Source organism: Rhinoderma darwinii, chromosome 2 (assembly GCF_050947455.1).
Source record: "Rhinoderma darwinii isolate aRhiDar2 chromosome 2, aRhiDar2.hap1, whole genome shotgun sequence".
Lineage (NCBI taxonomy): Eukaryota > Metazoa > Chordata > Amphibia > Anura > Rhinodermatidae > Rhinoderma > Rhinoderma darwinii.
Window position 1 is genome coordinate 220988107 of NC_134688.1, and position 19659 is coordinate 221007765.

Consider the following 19659-nt stretch of genomic DNA (forward strand, 5'->3'; position numbering starts at 1 on the left):
TATCTGCACCATTAATGTCACAAGGCTGTCACATCTTAAAAAAATGACTCAACCCGACAACTTCAAAAGTTTGAAATCTTGACTTTAAAATGTAAAGGATTTACAAAGGGTGATAAACACCAATCATTTTCATGCACTTTATGGCCTTGTCCTTTTACCTAAAAATATATTCATAGCATACCCTTTAGGTCTATGATCCTATAAATGCCAGGTGAATGTTTTTCCCAATGTGTACATGAAAATTTAAGCTTAGTTTACACGGGCAGATTTCAGCCCTTAACGAGCGCCGATCGACGATATAAGGCCCTTTCACACAGACCGATGCAAACTGTATGGGGACGAATGTTGGTCCCAATCCAGCTTGTATTATTGTCGGCAGCACACCCCATGTATACAAGGGGAGATGTGCTGCCAACAACGATGATTTTATGGCCGCATAAACCATCAGATCAGCTGACACACGAGGATATACTTGTAAGTTAGCCAATCGCTGCCATTGATTGGGAATGAGTGTTAGTTAGAAAGCTCGTTCGGCCGATTATTGGCCCCTGTAAATTGGCCTTTACTCAATGACAACAAAGCAATGCATTAGTGCAGTAACAGAAAACACTTTATTGATCAATCACTAGGGTTTACAATTTTCTAGTCAATTTTATGGACTCACTAAGGGCAGGACAGGTCTAAAATATCACTATTTATAGAATATTCAATAGTCAATGTAATGGCACGCTATTAAAGTTCTACTCTTTATACAATGTTAATATGGTAAAATGTGTGTTGATAGTTTATGTCCCTAGAAGAACTGATATTTTGTGTTACACTTTTGGTTTCCTAGAGTATTCCTAAAATATAAACTCTCTTAAAAACAGATTTTAGCCAAGAAACATGTCAGTTACATCGTTAATTTCAATACCTCAATAGAATCATATAAACTGGAAGCCAAGTTACACACAATACCTCTAGATCTCCCTTTGTGATAGACTCTTCTTCCACTCTGAACTGAAGATCGTCAACTTTCCTAAGTTTTGAAAAAGATTGTTATTCCTCATAAAAAGAAGTTAAGAAGTAAATTACAAAGAGTCAATTCTTGCTATGTATATTACTGGGTTATTACTACCAATGGGGAATTTTACCAACTATCCATTACCAAGGATGTATTTTTTTCTCTCATTATAATGCACACAAATAAACTGGTACCTATACAAAGGTTTACATTTGATTTTTGGAGATGTACACATGGTTTCTGACATGAACAGCTAAAAAAAACCTCAGCAATTCCTCTCATTAAATATCATTATTATTGTATAGATCATTAAAAAAAAAAATGTACACTGCCATTTACCATCTAGTGACGCGTTATGACATTTACTTACATAGTATGGCGCCACCTGGTGTTCACAGTGTATAGCAATGTGATAGTCCATCTATTGAGCTGAGTGCTAGTGGACATGCATGCTCACTCACTCTCCCACAACCAGGTCTCAACACAGTGATTCTCTATTCACGTCAGAGCAGCCAATAGAAATAGCTTTTTCCCTGCTTGTCAGGGAAGGAGCAGAGTCTATGCAGTAGAATTATAGCTGAGCAGTCTCCTTCTTCTCAGCTTGTTAGGATTTTAAATATCTGCATCCTGATAACAGATAATTACCCTGGACTTGTCCACTCAGTTTTTATTGTTTTATTTAATTATATTTTCATTGGTTTCTAAGGGAATACATACTGTGAAAGTCACACAGTATGTATCTTTACTACTCTGAATCTCATGTTACCTATCTGCAAGGAAAGTAAGACAGGACTATATTATTAGCTGCCAGAGAGGGATGGATACAGAATTTGCTCGGAGCCCGCCCCAAGCAGCAAAGGTTAGCAGCGGCATTAAGCGAGACACAGGAAAGCAAAGAAATATGAGAATCATTTTTTATGTTAAAAACACTGCAAATGAGTTTAAAACAGCTATCAACAGAATATCTGCACTTTTGGTATGAAAATAATTAATAGGATAACCCCTTTAATATCCTCTGGTTATGCCATAAATGTCTGATTTGGGAATAACCCCATAAGACAACTGGCTGCAGCAGGAGCCTTATTCTTTGCCCTCTGTGCAGTAAGACACAAAGATTGGTATAATCCACCCCTTTGGCTAAGCTCCATCAGCCATTTACCTGCTAAAAATGGAAGAGATCAGCAGCAAATTAACCACTGTTCTACACAGGAGTTCTACAAGACCGTTTGCTTTAGGAACATACCGATAATACTGGAGACTGCCAAATAGTGTGCGCAACTTTATTTTCTGTTTTTTTTTAAGCATTCATTTCTAGATTTACTAGAACTGAATTGAATAGAACTATAATCAAGTTTAACCCGACCAGGCCAACTTTTAGATTTAAATTTTTTCCTCGCCGCCTTCGCAAAGCCATAATTTTTTTTATTTTTCCATCAGCGTAGATGTATGAGGGATTTTTTTTGAGGGACGAGTTGTAGTTTTTCATGGCACCATTTAATGTACCATATAATGTACTGGGAAACTGGGTTTCGTTTTGATGGCGTTCGTGGGGTAAAAAGATATGTTAAGTTTCTTTTACGGGCTGATGTGGTTAAGGCGATACCAAATTCATATAGTTTTTTTTGTGTTTTACCACTTTCACAAATGAAAAACTATTTGTTAAAAAAAATATGGCTTTGTGCTGCCACTATCTAGACAACTGGTCATGTTTGGCCATCGTAAAACATATAAATAGAATTATTCTGTGTAAAAAGCTAAGTAACTTGTAACTTGTAACCAAGACAGTGCTTTAAAGAAGCACTCCACTTTATTTTTTTTATTGCACCCTCCATTTGAACATTGGTGTTTCAGTGGGGTGCTGTGTGCAAAAAAACGTACAGATCCCCGCATCTTATAGTTTTTTGGGTCCAGCACAGCTCACGTCATTCTGACCTGGTCTGGAATCACTGCTTTTCAGAAAACGGGTTGTTCTGGCTCCCATAGGAATGCATTGAGAGCCTGAGTTCCGTTTTATTCAAAAGCACAGTGACTCCAGTCAAGTCAGAGGGAAGATCACGTGAGCGGCGCTAGACCCGAAAAATACAAGATGCGGGAATCGGTAAGTATTTTTGCACACAGCACCCCACTGAAAAACCAATGTTCAAATGGAAGGTGCAATAAAAAAAAAACTGCAGTGCTTCTTTAATTTATGTTGTATCAAGAACTTCATTCACAAATCTGCTACATTCTTTTTACGGTTGCAGACTGAAATTTAGGATTAGTACAAGATGACTAAACCAATGTATCTAAGAAGGTTACTCAAATTTTTATCTACACTTTATAAATATATATATATACATACATATATATATATATATATATATATATACACACATTATATATATATATATATATATATATATATATATATAAATAGACCCCAATCATCCATAACCGTAAAAACCACTTGTGGGTGAAGTCAATAACATGGATTATCTCATTACAATGGCATCTGTCAAGGGGTGGAATATATTAGGCAGCAAGAACTTCAGTTCTTGAAGTTGATACGTTTGCGGCAGGAAAAATGGGCCAGCATAAGGATCTAAGCGATTTTTTCAAGTAGTGATAGATGGACACCTGGGTCCAAGCATCTCCAAAAGGGCAGTCTTTGTAGTGTGTTCCCAGTATTCAGTGGTTAGTACCTACCAAAAGTGGTCCAAGGAAGGACAACCGGTGAACCAGCAACAAATTATTGGTCGCCAAAGGTATTATTGATATGCATGGGGAGCGAAGGTTAGCATGTCTAGTCCGATCCCACAGGAGAGCTACTGTGGCACATATTGCTGAAAAATTTAATGCTGGCTATGGTAGATAGAAAGGTGTCAGGACACAGAGCAGTGCCCGTGATGAACCCTATGAACTGCGGAAAACACGTACAATGGGCATGTGAGCATCAGAACTGAATTATAGAGCAATAGAAGAAGGTGGTCTGGTCTGATGAATCACATTTTCTTTTGCATCATGTGGCAGCCGAGAGCATGTGCGTCACTTATCAGGGGAAGAGATGGTACTAGGATGCACTATGGAAAGAAGGGAAGCCAGCAGAGGCAGTGTGATGCTCTGGGCAATGTTCTGCTGGAAAACCTTGGGTCCTTTTGGGCATTCATGTGAATGTTACTTTGCCATGTACCACCTGCCTAAATATTGTTGTACCGGTACTGTCCAGAAACACGTCATCATTCGAATAAAGATAAATCCTTCGAAAGAAATCATCTCTCAGTATTATCCATTCTTACCTGCCTGGCGCATATATTCTTTTATCTTCCCAGGGAACGCAGTGGGTGGCAGCCGGCTTACACACAGAAAGACAAAGATTTCGGAGTAGCGCAGTCTCCCTATATTTTGTTCAAACGCCTTATTTCCCTTGTGAAGGCCTCTTTATGGCGTTGCCCACGTGGTCTCCAGACCAATCTCCGGCTATTATTGCGTCCGAGACAAAAGTGGGACACATCACTAAAGAGGATATACCTTCATTCCAGCCTCCATTGCTGTCTTGTAGTGCACCATGATCGCCTTTGAGAGCGGTGGCGTGTGTTCAATGGAACACCTGTAGCTGGACATCTGGCTTGTATTCCAATGTCATGCAAACTCCTTATGATGGTTTGTGTCGACACTGGTTGCCACCATAGGCTTGGGATGTGACGTCCAATTTCACTTTCAGTACAGAATGCATCACTATGCGCCATTCTTCTAATCAGACGATCCGTCTGTGGGGAGTTTTGCCTCCGTGTACCTCTCGCTGTCATTCCCGTTTGTTGTTGTTCTTCCAACGTCCGGGACATGCAAAGTTGAACAGTGCTGACATTTCAGCCTAGGCGCGTAGCGATCTGTCGGAGTGATAAACTAAGATCTCTCAGTTCAAGGATTTTGTCCCTCTCAGTTTACGACAAGTGGCGATAACTGGCATGTCGACGTACAGAAGGAATCGCACAATCATCACACACCACTTCATCCAATTTCTGAGGTTTCATGTGGCTAAAAAACTTTGCTTTCAATTTGGCTTTTTTTTTCCCTTCCCACATACCACAGATTAGAGCGAGGTGCTTGAAAATTTTTGATAATTTTCAGATCCTAGTGACACCTGCTACTTCCACGATTTGCATGACCTTATGGCTTGCTCTCCTTGGGGTTGTAATTTCAATGTTGAGGAGTGTATTTATATATATATTTATACATAAATATATATATATATATATATATATATATATATATATATATATATATATATATATATATATATAAAAATATCTACATAATGTGCATGCCTCTTAATAAATTAGGTGTATCTCTGGCCGTCTATGCCCCAGAAAGTGAAATCTGCCACAGGTATGATCTGGTGTCAATTTGCGCCATAATACACAATACTAAATTATGGTAAATGTGTTGGGCAGCAGATGACCCGCCTACTTCTGCTAAGCTCCACCTACTTTTCGACGTTTTATTTGTGTTGTTTTTTTAGAAAAGTGTCAGGAGCGGCGAAAGCGGCACAAAAGTGCCAATTTTTGCGACTTTTGCGCCGTTTGCCATTTTTCTGCGCCTGAAAAATGTTGATAAATTCCCCCCCCACTGTTTACTAGAAACAAAAAAACATATATGATATTGAATTGATATGAATTTACCTTCTTTCCTCCTCAAGCTGATTAAGTAGTTCAACTTTTTCTTTCTGCGTGCTTTCCACCATGGTACGAGCCCTCTGAAGATTGTCCTCTGCCTCTGCAATGTACTAAAAAACAAAAATATAATGTGGTTGAAAATAAGCATTAAAGGTGTTTTCCCATCAGAGACATTTACGACATATCCACAGGATATGTCATAAATGTCAGATAGATGCGGGTCCCACCTCTGAGACCTGCACCTATCTCTAGAATGGGGTCCCCTGAACCCCGTTTTACTGCTCTGTGTTCCCGCTGAAGCGTATGATTTACGACCATGAATTACGGAAACAGCGTAGCTCGCTGAGCTATGATGTTTCAGTAACTCCCATAGTAGAGAATGGCAGTTACGGAAGTAGCTCAGCAAGCGAGCTACGCTGTTTCCGTAACTACTTTTTAGTTCTATGGGGCTTACGGAAACAGCATAGCTCAGTGTGCTTCTGTAATTCATGGTCGCGAATCACACGCTTAAACCACAACACAGAGCGGTAGAACTGGGTTTAGGGGGCCCGTTCTAGATATAGGTGCAGGTCCCAGAGCTGGGAACCCGCATCTATCTGACATTTATGACATATCCTGTGGATATGTCAGTGGAAAACCCTTTAAGCTGACCAAACTACATAGATAAAAGTTGTCCAAACCCGACAATTTTGAGGGGATCGGCCGATGATCTAATGTGTATAGGGCCTTCTGATTTGTTCCTGATTCCTCTGATGTCAGGGGAATGAGAGATCAGCAATGTTGGCCTTCAGCATGCCTAATCCTTTGTATCTGCAGAAGATAAATTGATACCAGAAGTGTCTGACATTGTCGTATTCCCTGCTCCCCATTGAAAACATAAATCTCCTGTGTATGGCCAGTTACACATGATTAATGTGTACATCTAAGGGTATGTTCACACGCAGTGTTTTCACATAATTCTGGCGTTTTACGCCTGGAATTATGTCTGAAAAAACGCCCCTAATACGCCTACAAACATCTGCCCATTGCTTTCAATGGGTTTTACAGTGTTCTGTTCCCACGAGCCTTAATTTTACGCGTCGCTGTCAAAATACGGAGCGTAAAATGACGGCTCGTCAAAAGAAGTGCAGGACACTTCTTTGGACGTTTTTGGAGCCGTTTTTCATAGACTCTATTGAAAACAGCTAAAAAAACGGCCGTAAAAAACGCAGCGAAAATGCAGCGAAAAACGCGAGTTGCTCAAAAAATGTCTGAAAATCAGGAGCTGTTTTCCCTTGAAAACAGCTCCGTATTTTCAGAAGTTTTTTGTTAAGCGTGTGAACATACCCTAAAAAGAGCAACTTACAAGAAAAGGCAAACGATCAACAATTAACAAAATTGGTAAAACTCAGTGATATATGTAGTTGATTTGAATGATTTAAAAACCCTCAAAGACTGTCAGATTAACATTATCTGGTGACATGGACTCATTTGATAAAAAACAGCTGCTACAATGGCCTGAAAAAAAAGTCACCAAGATCTACAAAAACAACATCTGGTGTAGGATCTAAACATCAAAAGCTTATATAAGATTTCATGTGGCCATTTATAGAAGCTTTTACACTGTAAAAACCTAGTGGAATTGACTGATCAACAGCACAGTTTTGTGTGATCAGTGAACGTGTCCTTGTAGTCGCTGCGCTTTATGAAATTCTGACAACTAAATCTTCAATATGTTAAAAATGTTTTACTTTCTAAACTTATTATAATGTCTGTGCAATTCAATATAAAATACTTAATATAAGAAAATGTTATATTTTAGGCCTGTGAAGATATCCTTAGATCCTATAAAACAGTAAAATATGGAGGAAGGGCAAAGAAAATGGATGTATCTGATGTATTCTTGTTTGCACTTGACATCTTATTTCTTTTTTTTGGGAAATGTCACCATAAAAAAAGCACAAGCAATATTTCCACGCCTAGGTAATATATTAAATTGATTCAAGTGAGTTTATTTTTAAGCCTACATAGAGAGCTGTAATATTGCCCCATCTATGTAATACCTGTATTCCATATTACACTAGAGTTGACATAGTGATTTTAGCAAGAAGAGATTCTTTTGGTGTTCTACGTACCTTCTCATGTTGGTTTTTTAAATGTGTCAGCTCCTTTTCCACTTCACAAATGTGACTGGTGGCTTTTGCCACCTCTGCTCGCTCCAGGTCTCTCTCCGCCAATAGCTGCTCAATATGTTGCTGTTTCTCTTTTAGAGCCTCCTGCAACGCAGTTGTACCAGAGATTTTTCTTGCATAGCGTGAAGATGTTTCTGTAAGCTAAGGGGAGTTCAAAAGGATCATTATTTATTTCCGTCAATAAATATTCCGCTTACGCTCAGTTCACATCTCGTTTTGTGCACACATCTGTGTTACAGAGCAGAAAGAGGAGGAGTCACAGAGGAGAGGAAGTGTATCCCCTCCACTTGAGACAAGCCCCGAAAGAAGCCAGAAGAGTGAAACCCAGGGTCAGGCTGGATTTGTTTGGTGTGCCGCTTTTTTAAGACCTTTATTACATGTTTGGAATATTTTAAACCGTTGTGAGTATGGGAATAAAATTTGTGTTTTCATAAATTGTCCAAACAATGTTGCACTATATTTCCTTTTTTGAATCTCAGAAACGTAGAAATCCGTAACCTGCCGTAACTACTTGAAGTGGCAAAAGCTTGGAAGATCTGGACTAGCCGTCATAGAACTACAGGTCTCAGGAGGAATTGTGCACCTTTTTGGGAATTTATTAATTTCCTATTTGCATATGTGCAGGGGAAAGGACATTTACTAAGGATTTTCTACTAGCTTGTGAGTTCTTAAACTGTTTAGAACCGTATAATAATCAAATTTTTGTACTTTTATTTTGAGTGTTGTGGATTTAACTTTCTTCTTATACCTGCTCTGGTTTTTGATTGTTTAGTAGTGTGCAACAGGAACACCATAACAATTGTTTCTGAAATTAATGAGTCAGCAGAGAGTTGGCGACTTTGATGCACTATGCGCCTCAGAACTCGGCGATCCCATTTTGTAACTTTACATGGTCTCGCACTTAGCGGCTGAGTTGCTGTGGTTCAAAAACGCTTCCACTTTGCAATAATACTACTTACAGTTGATAGTTGAATATCTAGGAAGGGAGCCATGTCACAAACTGACTTGTTGCAACAGTGGCATCTTATTACAGTACCACGCTCAAATTCAGTGAGCTCTTTAGAACGACCCATTCGCTCACAAATATTTGTACAGGCAGACTGAATGGCTCAGGGCTTGATTTTATACACCTGTGGCAATAAGGCTGAATGAAACACCTGAATTCAATGATAAGAAGTGTGTCCAAACTTCAGATCAGACCTGTTTCTGACTGTAAAACTGGCCATATGCATTAGATAATTTTTGGCCGAATGGTCATTCGTCCGTCAGCTATTTCTCCCGACTCCCCACATACATGCTCGACTTGGCCGACAGGAGCCCTCCCGCATGCCCCTATCTGCAACAAGAGGACAAATACTACAATCCCAAATACACCCCTTCAGCTGCCTGCTGAATGAAAATGGGTACAGATCAGCATGAAATGAACCCCTGTGTTCTCTGCAAGATTTCTACAAGACTGTTTGTTTCAGGAGCTGCAGAAAATCTTGCAGACTGACACTGAGGGCAAGTTTATCTAAAAAAAAAAAAAGCTATAGCACGATTTGTCAGTACCACTTAAGCGGGTTTTATTCAGGACGATTATCGGGCAGACGAGTGTTCATAGAACGCTCGTTGCAGCGATCAGCAGATGAACGAGCAAACCCTTGATCATCTGCTGATCGTATCGTTTTAATAAAAGTAAAATATTATCATTGTCGGCAGCACAGGGAGACGCGCTGCTGACATGATAATACTGTATGGGGACAAGCGATCGGAGTAACGACCGCTCATCTCGATCCATAACTCCGTGTGACAGGAGCAAACGGTCAACGATGTCTCGGCTGGTTTAAAGGGTCTTCAGCCTTCTTGTTGACTACTACTTCTGAGGAGCAGCAGAAGATTTTTTTCCTATAGATCAGAGTAAGAACAAACTGAAAAGGTATATTACAAAGATGTTATATTTCAAGATAATAGGTGGAGTTTCATTTTAAGAACAGTTTCTTACCAAGCCACTCCTGCTGGGCCTGCCTCCTACAGAGGATGCAACCGAGCTCACTGAACTGATAGAGGAACTGCTCGGACTATGAGTGAGCGCTGACACTCCCATGGCCATTCTCTTGCTTTTCTTAGCTTTGGCAGGACTGGTAGATGGGAAACCAATGCGGATCACCTTGTGAATTGGAGCAAAAAGGCCAAACTTTGGTGGACACTGAAAGTATCTATAGAGAAAAGCAAACATAGTCATTTATAGTGTTGAAAACGTGTTTCATGTTGTATGTAAAAGTCATCAAATGTTGTTATCCTGTTCTAGACCAGATCATATTAACTGACAATATAGACTGGAACATAATGAATATAAAAATCATTCTCAGACTACAGTATTACTTTTTTTTTTCCATTAAATTTTTATTGAATAATATATTAAGTACATAAAATAATGAGTACAGACGAATGTCAACGACACAATAGTCAATTAATTGTCAATGTACTATTATTAATAAAGCTCCTTTAAATAACGAGACGTAACAAATGTATTCTATGTGGACATAGTAATGGCCAATGAGAAGTGAAGTACATATGTAACAAGGCGAAAACTCATATGAATAGAGTGCGACAAGAGGAGTTTTCGCAAATACAGAAATTCTCAGATCTGAATTCAATAATAGTTATAATCAGAGGGAAAACTTTCAGATATAATAAGTTACTATCTAGAAATAGGATGGTGGAATAGTGCTATGTGAGCTATCAAGCCACAACCTCCATTTAGTTATTAGTATAGAGCGATTACAATTGGCACTGGCATAGATTAGTTCATGCCAACAGTTGTCATTTATACCTGTAATTATCATTTTCAATGTTGGTTGACAGTCTTCCTTCCAATGTTGAGCAATTTTTAATGTAGTCGTGATTAAGGAATGTGATATAGTCGTGATTTGATCAGTGGGAAATAGCTCCAAACCTAACCCCAGTAAAGCCAAGGCCGGAGCCGGTGAAAGTTGTACTTCACAAAACTGTGACAGCAGGTTGAACACTTTGAGCCATAAGGTCTTGACTACAGGACATTCCCACCAGAGATGGAGGTAAGTCCCTTCTGATGCCTTACACTTCCAGCAAGAAGTGGAAAATCTGGGATTTTTTTTGTAATTATAAAAAAAAAATCAGGAGTTCTCTAGATGTGTAATACATTTTGAAGTTTTGCAAGTAAGGCTAAAAGACGAGAGCCATGGTTTGTCTGATATTTGTAAGTTTAGATCATTTTCACAAACTTCTTTTAAATGGGAAAGAGGGTCAACCTTGTCCTGCTTTATCAATTGATAGCATCTCGAGATGCCTTTTTATAAGATTGGGAAGCCAAACATTGAAAAGACTAGGTATAGTTGCCTGAGCAAGAAGATGTCAAATATAGTAGATGTCAAATTTGCAATAATTTAAAGAATTCCGTGTGTGGAATATTATAAGTGGTATTAAGAAATTGAAAGGATACCAAATAATCATTTTGCCAAAGCATTCCTATCTTGCCAATACCCCCCACTTTCCAAAGGGAAAGACGTAACCCAGATATTGCCAGTTCTAGCACCTCTAGAGGTTCTGAATATAAATCTGGCTTGTAAAGGTCAACTATATTAGAGACCACCTTCCAAATCAGAGAGATCAGACTACAGTATTACTAGTATACTTACAGCATATAAGGCATAAGACAGTATAAATACATTATCTATTTGTATAGTACCAGCATATTTCATAACATTATAAAGAGAAAGTATTTGCTTACATTAGTATGTGTCCAAAGTAGGGCACAAAATCTTAGCACATACATACTTTTCATAGGAAAAGTCAAAGTATGTTTTTGTATTGTGGAAGGTTTGGGATATTATAAAATTAGGGCCCCACTAGGTTTATATTAGAAGTTGACCGGACATGGATTATTATTGAGTTCAATTGATACTGGATCAAACCATTTCCAGTAAGCTACTAAGCCACCCTCTTTCCCACTAGTGGGCTCTGAGCTCTGACACTTATAAAGATATGTTTGGAAATTAATCGTCACCGAAAATAAAAACAATAAAAATTGTAACTGCATGCTGACATATAACTGTGTCACACAATACGGGTAAGTAATTTCTCTAAGTGGCTGCATCAGTAACTGACTTTGCATCAGGTCCAGGGAGTGAAAAAGCAATCCTATAATAAAGTCACCTTAAAGGAACGCTCTGGGAAAAACTAATATACTGTGCTAGGACTAGTGCAGGTCCTGATAGGGGAGGTGCATGACCCAAGTATTTAAAGAACTCCAAATGAAGGAACCCTGTTGCATTCACTACTACCTTAGGCCCTACATTATTTTTAGCTAATGTGTTTCTTTAATATGCAGCCCATATCCCATATTATAGCATATTACAGGTAAAGATCCACCGTACTGTGTTTGGTAAATAATATGCACCTGTTTTTATAAAAGCAATATGCTGCGCCAATAAGCACAATCAGCTTATAAGTCCTCTGTATCCATGAACCATAGGCTGCCCCTCGACCTTCTACAGCGGAATGATGCCAGCTTGTAGCGCTCCGCTCCGCTCCGCTTCCGCTCCGTCCGGCTGGGTCCCGTAGGGTGCGCGCACACGCTCGCGCCCGGCCTTAAAGGGCCAGCGAGCGCAATTAGGAAATCGCCATCATCATCAACTGCCACTATTTCCTGGTCTATAAGAAGGCCCCTGGCCTTCTAATCCTTGCCTGAGCGTTGTTAGTCTTTCCCAGTCTGTCTCGCAAATGGTCCCTTAGTGTCTCCCGTTCCAGCTGTTACCCGTGCCCTGTTACCGTTCCTGTATTCCGTATTGTTCCTGTGCCTACCCGCGTTCAAGTGTCTTCTGCCACGTCAAGTGCCATCTGCCACGTCAAGTGTCTACCGCTCATCGGATACTGCCCACCACGTCTGGCGCCACTTGCCGCACCTGCTTCCACCCGTGCTGAAGCCACAGCCACCGCCCGGACTAATTCAGGTACCCAAGCATTACTGTCTGCCATTTTACTTTCGCATAGACTGTGACCTGGTCAGCTGCCTCCCCGCTACGGCGGAGCGGCCTAGTGGGTCCACAAACCCAGTGTCCGTGACAGTACGCTCAGGCCATGGAACCCGCTGGCCAGCCCAAGACCCCAGTACAGAAGATTCAGACAGAGATGCAGGACCTACGCACACGTCAGGATCAACTGCTTGAGGCGGTGAATTCTATTCTGGTCCGCCTGGTTCTACTCGCGGTTCCACCCCCGGTTCTTCCTCCTGAAGTTGTTGCCGTGCCACTGCCTGTTGCTCCCCCTGTTTGTTCCGGATCCTCAGTTCCTCTGCCTCTTCCTCCTCGCTACGACGGTGACCCCAGAGCATGTAGAGGATTTCTCAATCAATGCACGGTGCATTTTAGGCTACGGCCTCATCTCTTCCCCTCCGAGGAGGCCAAAGTAGCGTTCATTATCTCCCTCCTCGCTGGCAAGGCCCTCACATGGGCGAACCCAATCTTGTAGCAACAAGGACCTGTATCCTCGGACCTAGCCTTGTTCCTGCAGTCCTTTCGTGCCGTGTTCGAGGAGCCGGGTCGAACATCCTCTGCCGCAGCCACTCTGCTGACCCTCAAGCAAGAAGACTCCACAGTAGGGGAGTATGCGATCTCCTTCCATACCCTAGCAGCTGAGCTGGCATGGAACAATGAGGCACTGGTGGCGACCTTCTGGCAGGGACTGTCCTCTCACATCAAGGACGAACTGCCAGCCCGCGACCTTCCTTCTACCTTGGATGCCCTCATCCTGTTAGCCACCCGGGTTGATACGAGAGTCCGGTAGCACTCTCAAGAGGTTCGTCAGGAGAGCCGGGCCCACAGACCAGCACCCTCTGCCCAGAGACCACTATTGTCCACTCCTAGTGCGCTACCTGAGGAACCCATGCAGGTAGACAGAGTCCGGTTATCTGAACAGGAGAAGCAGCGCAGATGCTCCTCTGGACTTTGTATGTATTGTGGACTCAAAGGTCATTTTGTGCGCCAATGCCCACAGAAATCGGGAAACTCCAGTACCTAGGGTTGGAGAGGCAACTCTAGGTGGAACGTCTCCAAACGTTAAAACCTCTTCCAAATTATCGATACCTGTGGCCATCGTCACCGGACAGGCATCACATCCTTCCTCCGCCTATCTTGACTCTGGAGCGGCTGCTAATTTTATCCACCAAGATCTAGTGGATCGGTTTCAACTACCCACAGTCCGTCTGGAGAGACACCTGGCAGTTGCCTCTGTGAATGGTCTACCGTTGCCTGATCCAATCATGCTCATCACTGAGCCGTTGACATTACGGGTCGGAGCTCTTCACTCAGAACAGATCTCATTCCTGGTCCTACCCAAGGCTATCAATCCTATCCTGCTGGGTCTGCCATGGCTCCGTCTACACGCCCCGACACTCGACTGACGTTCTGGAGAAGTTGTTCAATGGGGTTCCAGATGCCATAGCCATTGCCTGTCACAAGTCCATCCTGTTGTGCCCCCTCTGCCTCAGTCACTCTCCGATCTACCCTCTCAGTATGACAGTTTTTCGGATGTCTTCTGCAAACGAGAGGCTGAGACGTTGCCTCCACATTGGAATTATGACTGTTCCATTGAACTGGTTCCCAATGCTTCTCTTCCCCGTGGACGAGTATATCCTCTCTCCTTGCCAGAGACTTTATCGATGTCAGCCTATATCAAGGAGAACTTGGAGAGGGGTTTTATTCGAAAATCTTCCTCCCCGGCCGGGGCAGGATTCTTCTTCGTTTAAAAGAGAGATGGATCTCTCCGACCCTGCATTGACTACCGTGGTCTCAATTAGATCACGGTCAAGAACAAATACCCGTTGCCACTCATTTCCGAGCTGTTTGATTGCATACGAGGAGCCAAAATTTTTTCCAAGCTAGATCTGCGGGGGGCCTATAATCTAATCCGGATTTGCCGGGGTGACGAATGGAAGACGGCATTTAACACCCGCGATGGGCACTACGAATACCTAGTGATGCCCTTCGGACTGTGTAACGCTGCCGCAGTATTTCAGGAGTTCGTTAATGACATCTTCCGAGATCTCCTCTATACGTGTGTTGTAGTTTATCTCGATGATTTTCAAATTTTCTCCCCAGATCTGATGACCCATCAGAGGCATGTTCGTCAAGTTCTTCTGCGACTAAGAGAGAATCGCTTGTATGCCAAGTTAGAGAAATGCACCTTTGAAAAGAGGTCTTTGCCCTTCCTGGGCTATGTCATCTCGGATCAAGGCCTTAAGATGGACCCTGAGAGGTTAAAGTCTGTCCTGGAATGGCCACGTCCTCAAGGCCTAAGGGCCATACAGCGGTTCCTGGGTTTCGCCAATTTCTACCGCCAGTTTATTCCGAACTTTTATTCTCTGACCGCCCCCATCTCTACCCTTACCAAGAAGGGTGTGAACGCCAAGGTATGGACTCCAGAGGCAGAGTCCGCATTCATTAGCCTCAAGAAAGCCTTCACTTCAGCTTCGATCATCCATCACCCTGACGCATCTCAGCAGTTCTCACTGGAAGTGGACGCTTCCTCTGTTGGTGCAGGCGCACTTCTGTTCCAGAGGAGCTCCAAAGGAAAGGCAGTAGTATGTGGCTACTACTCAAGACTGTTTTCCTCTGCTGAGCGCAATTATTCCATTGGAGATCGGGAGCTACTGGCTATCAAATTGGCTCTGGAGGAGTGGAGACATCTTCTGGAGGGCGCTGCTCACCCCATCCTGATCTTCACCGACCACAAGAATCTCACTTACCTTCAGTCCGCTCAAAGACTGAATCCTCGTCAAGCCAGGTGGTCACTGTTCTTCACCCGTTTCCAATTTCTGCTCCACTACCGTCCCACTGACAAGAACGTGAGGGCCGATGCCCCGTCCAGATCATTTGAAACGGAAGACACGGTGGAGTCCCTTCAGACGATCATAGACCCATCCTGCGTTGTCACCGCCAATCCTCTGCAGCTTAGAAATATCCCTCCGGGGAGAACTTTTGTTCGGTTGGCAGACAGAAAAATAATTCTCCGCTGGGGACACAGTTCTAAACTAGCTGGGCACGCCGGTGTCCGTAAAACCCAAGACCTGATCGCTCGTCACTTCTGGTGGCCCACGCTACCTAAGGATGTTCTGGACTTTGTCTCTGCTTGCACGGTGTGTGCCTCTAACAAAGTGACTCACAGCAAGCCTGCCGGCCTGCTTCAACCCCTGCCTGTATCCAGTGCCCCCTGGCAGCACATCGCTATGGACTTCGTCATGGACCTTCCTCTCTCAGCAGGATGCAACACCATCTGGGTGGTGGTGGACCGGTTCTCTAAGATGGCACATTTTATCCCGCTGACCGGCCTACCCTCTGCTCCTCGACTGGCAAGTTCCTTCATTCAGCACATCTTCCGCTTGCATGGCTTGCCTCTTCACATTGTGTCCAACCGGGGGGTTCAGTTTACCTCCAAGTTCTGGAGAGCCCTCTGTAAACTCCTGGATGTGAGTTTGGACTTTTCCTCTGCCTATCACCCCCAGTCCAATGGGCAAGTTGAGAGGATCAACCAGATCATGGAAAATTACCTCCGCCACTTCATCTCTTCACAGCACGATAACTGGGTACAGCTTCTTCCATGGGCGGAGTTTTCATATAATAACCACACAAGTGAGTCCACCACCTCCACTCCGTTTCACATCGTGTACAGTCAACATCCCAGAGTTCCTCTTCCAGTGTCGACTTCATCTCAGGTACCCGCTGCTGACTCTGCATATGGGGACTTCCTGCAAATCTGGCAACAGACCCGGTCCTCTATTTTGCTGGCGGTAGATCGCATGAAGCGTAAGGCAGATACCAAGAGAAGAGAGCCGCCTCAGTATCTTCCTGGGACTAAAGTCTGGCTGTCCTCTCTGAACATTCGCTTGAGGATGCCTTCATACAAGTTTGCTCCCATGTTCCTTGTTCCTTTCGAGATCCTGCAACAAATTAACCCTGTTTCCTATAAGCTGCGGCTGCCCCCTACCCTCAGAATCCCTAACTCCTTCCATGTGTCCCTCCTGAAACCAGTGGTCCTGAACCGCTACAGCAACCTCTAGTTCCACAGTTGCTCCCAGCGGTCCTTCTGATGTATTCGAGGTAAAGGAGATCCTGGACCGCAAGAGGGTAGGAGGAAGGACTTTCTATTTGGTGTACTGGAGAGGGTTTGGTCCTGAGGAGAGGTCCTGGGAGCCAGAAGAGAACCTCAGCGCCCCTACTATTATTAAAAAGTTCCTCTCTCACTCTGGCCCCAAGAAGAGGGGGCGTAAGAGGGGGGATACTGTAGCTGATGATCATCTTGCCAAAGCATTCCTATCTTGCCAATACCCCCCACTTTCCAAAGGGAAAGACGTAACCCAGATATTGCCAGTTCTAGCACCTCTAGAGGTTCTGAATATAAATCTGGCTTGTAAAGGTCAACTATATCAGAGACCACCTTCCAAATCAGGGAGATCAGACTACAGTATTACTAGTATACTTACAGCATATAAGGCATAAGACAGTATAAATACATTATCTATTTGTATAGTACCAGCATATTTCATAACACTATAAAGAGAAAGTATTTGCTTACATTAGTATGTGTCCAAAGTAGGGCACAAAATCTTAGCACATACATACTTTTCATAGGAAAAGTCAAAGTATGTTTTTGTATTGTGGAAGGTTTGGGATATTATAAAATTAGGGCCCCACTAGGTTTATATTAGAAGTTGACCGGACATGGATTATTATTGAGTTCAATTGATACTGGATCAAACCATTTCCAGTAAGCTACTAAGCCACCCTCTTTCCCACTAGTGGGCTCTGAGCTCTGACACTTATAAAGATATGTTTGGAAATTAATCGTCACCGAAAATAAAAACAATAAAAATTGTAACTGCATGCTGACATATAACTGTGTCACACAATACGGGTAAGTAATTTCTCTAAGTGGCTGCATCAGTAACTGACTTTGCATCAGGTCCAGGGAGTGAAAAAGCAATCCTATAATAAAGTCACCTTAAAGGAACGCTCTGGGAAAAACTAATATACTGTGCTAGGACTAGTGCAGGTCCTGATAGGGGAGGTGCATGACCCAAGTATTTAAAGAACTCCAAATGAAGGAACCCTGTTGCATTCACTACTACCTTAGGCCCTACATTATTTTTAGCTAATGTGTTTCTTTAATATGCAGCCCATATCCCATATTATAGCATATTACAGGTAAAGATCCACCGTACTGTGTTTGGTAAATAATATGCACCTGTTTTTATAAAAGCAATATGCTGCGCCAATAAGCACAATCAGCTTATAAGTCCTCTGTATCCATGAACCATAGGCTGCCCCTCGACCTTCTACAGCGGAATGATGCCAGCTTGTAGCGCTCCGCTCCGCTTCCGCTCCGTCCGGCTGGGTCCCGTAGGGTGCGCGCGCACGCTCGCGCCCGGCCTTAAAGGGCCAGCGAGCGCAATTAGGAAATCGCCATCATCATCAACTGCCACTATTTCCTGGTCTATAAGAAGGCCCCTGGCCTTCTAATCCTTGCCTGAGCGTTGTTAGTCTTTCCCAGTCTGTCTCGCAAATGGTCCCTTAGTGTCTCCCGTTCCAGCTGTTACCCGTGCCCTGTTACCGTTCCTGTATTCCGTATTGTTCCTGTGCCTACCCGCGTTCAAGTGTCTTCTGCCACGTCAAGTGCCATCTGCCACGTCAAGTGTCTACCGCTCATCGGATACTGCCCACCACGTCTGGCGCCACTTGCCGCACCTGCTTCCACCCGTGCTGAAGCCACAGCCACCGCCCGGACTAATTCAGGTACCCAAGCATTACTGTCTGCCATTTTACTTTCGCATAGACTGTGACCTGGTCAGCTGCCTCCCCGCTACGGCGGAGCGGCCTAGTGGGTCCACAAACCCAGTGTCCGTGACAGTACGCTCAGGCCATGGAACCCGCTGGCCAGCCCAAGACCCCAGTACAGAAGATTCAGACAGAGATGCAGGACCTACGCACACGTCAGGATCAACTGCTTGAGGCGGTGAATTCTATTCTGGTCCGCCTGGTTCTACTCGCGGTTCCACCCCCGGTTCTTCCTCCTGAAGTTGTTGCCGTGCCACTGCCTGTTGCTCCCCCTGTTTGTTCCGGATCCTCAGTTCCTCTGCCTCTTCCTCCTCGCTACGACGGTGACCCCAGAGCATGTAGAGGATTTCTCAATCAATGCACGGTGCATTTTAGGCTACGGCCTCATCTCTTCCCCTCCGAGGAGGCCAAAGTAGCGTTCATTATCTCCCTCCTCGCTGGCAAGGCCCTCGCATGGGCGAACCCAATCTTGTAGCAACAAGGACCTGTATCCTCGGACCTAGCCTTGTTCCTGCAGTCCTTTCGTGCCGTGTTCGAGGAGCCGGGTCGAACATCCTCTGCCGCAGCCACTCTGCTGACCCTCAAGCAAGAAGACTCCACAGTAGGGGAGTATGCGATCTCCTTCCATACCCTAGCAGCTGAGCTGGCATGGAACAATGAGGCACTGGTGGCGACCTTCTGGCAGGGACTGTCCTCTCACATCAAGGACGAACTGCCAGCCCGCGACCTTCCTTCTACCTTGGATGCCCTCATCCTGTTAGCCACCCGGGTTGATACGAGAGTCCGGTAGCACTCTCAAGAGGTTCGTCAGGAGAGCCGGGCCCACAGACCAGCACCCTCTGCCCAGAGACCACTATTGTCCACTCCTAGTGCGCTACCTGAGGAACCCATGCAGGTAGACAGAGTCCGGTTATCTGAACAGGAGAAGCAGCGCAGACGCTCCTCTGGACTTTGTATGTATTGTGGACTCAAAGGTCATTTTG

The 19659-nt window shown here is 43.7% G+C and overlaps 1 protein-coding gene across 6 annotated transcripts in view; it reads right to left on the minus strand.

Annotated features, from left to right (window-relative positions):
* CLIP2 (CAP-Gly domain containing linker protein 2) overlaps nt 1-19659 on the minus strand; it is a 128708-nt gene that overhangs the window by 31246 nt on the left and 77803 nt on the right. For all 6 annotated transcript variants that reach the window (XM_075852882.1, XM_075852881.1, XM_075852885.1 and 3 more), the window contains exons 5-8: nt 9811-10024; nt 7770-7967; nt 5662-5765; nt 958-1018 (exon numbers count right to left, since the gene is read on the minus strand). In XM_075852882.1, the coding sequence (XP_075708997.1) occupies nt 958-1018; nt 5662-5765; nt 7770-7967; nt 9811-10024 (577 nt within the window). The remainder of the gene's footprint in view (nt 1-957; nt 1019-5661; nt 5766-7769; nt 7968-9810; nt 10025-19659) is intronic.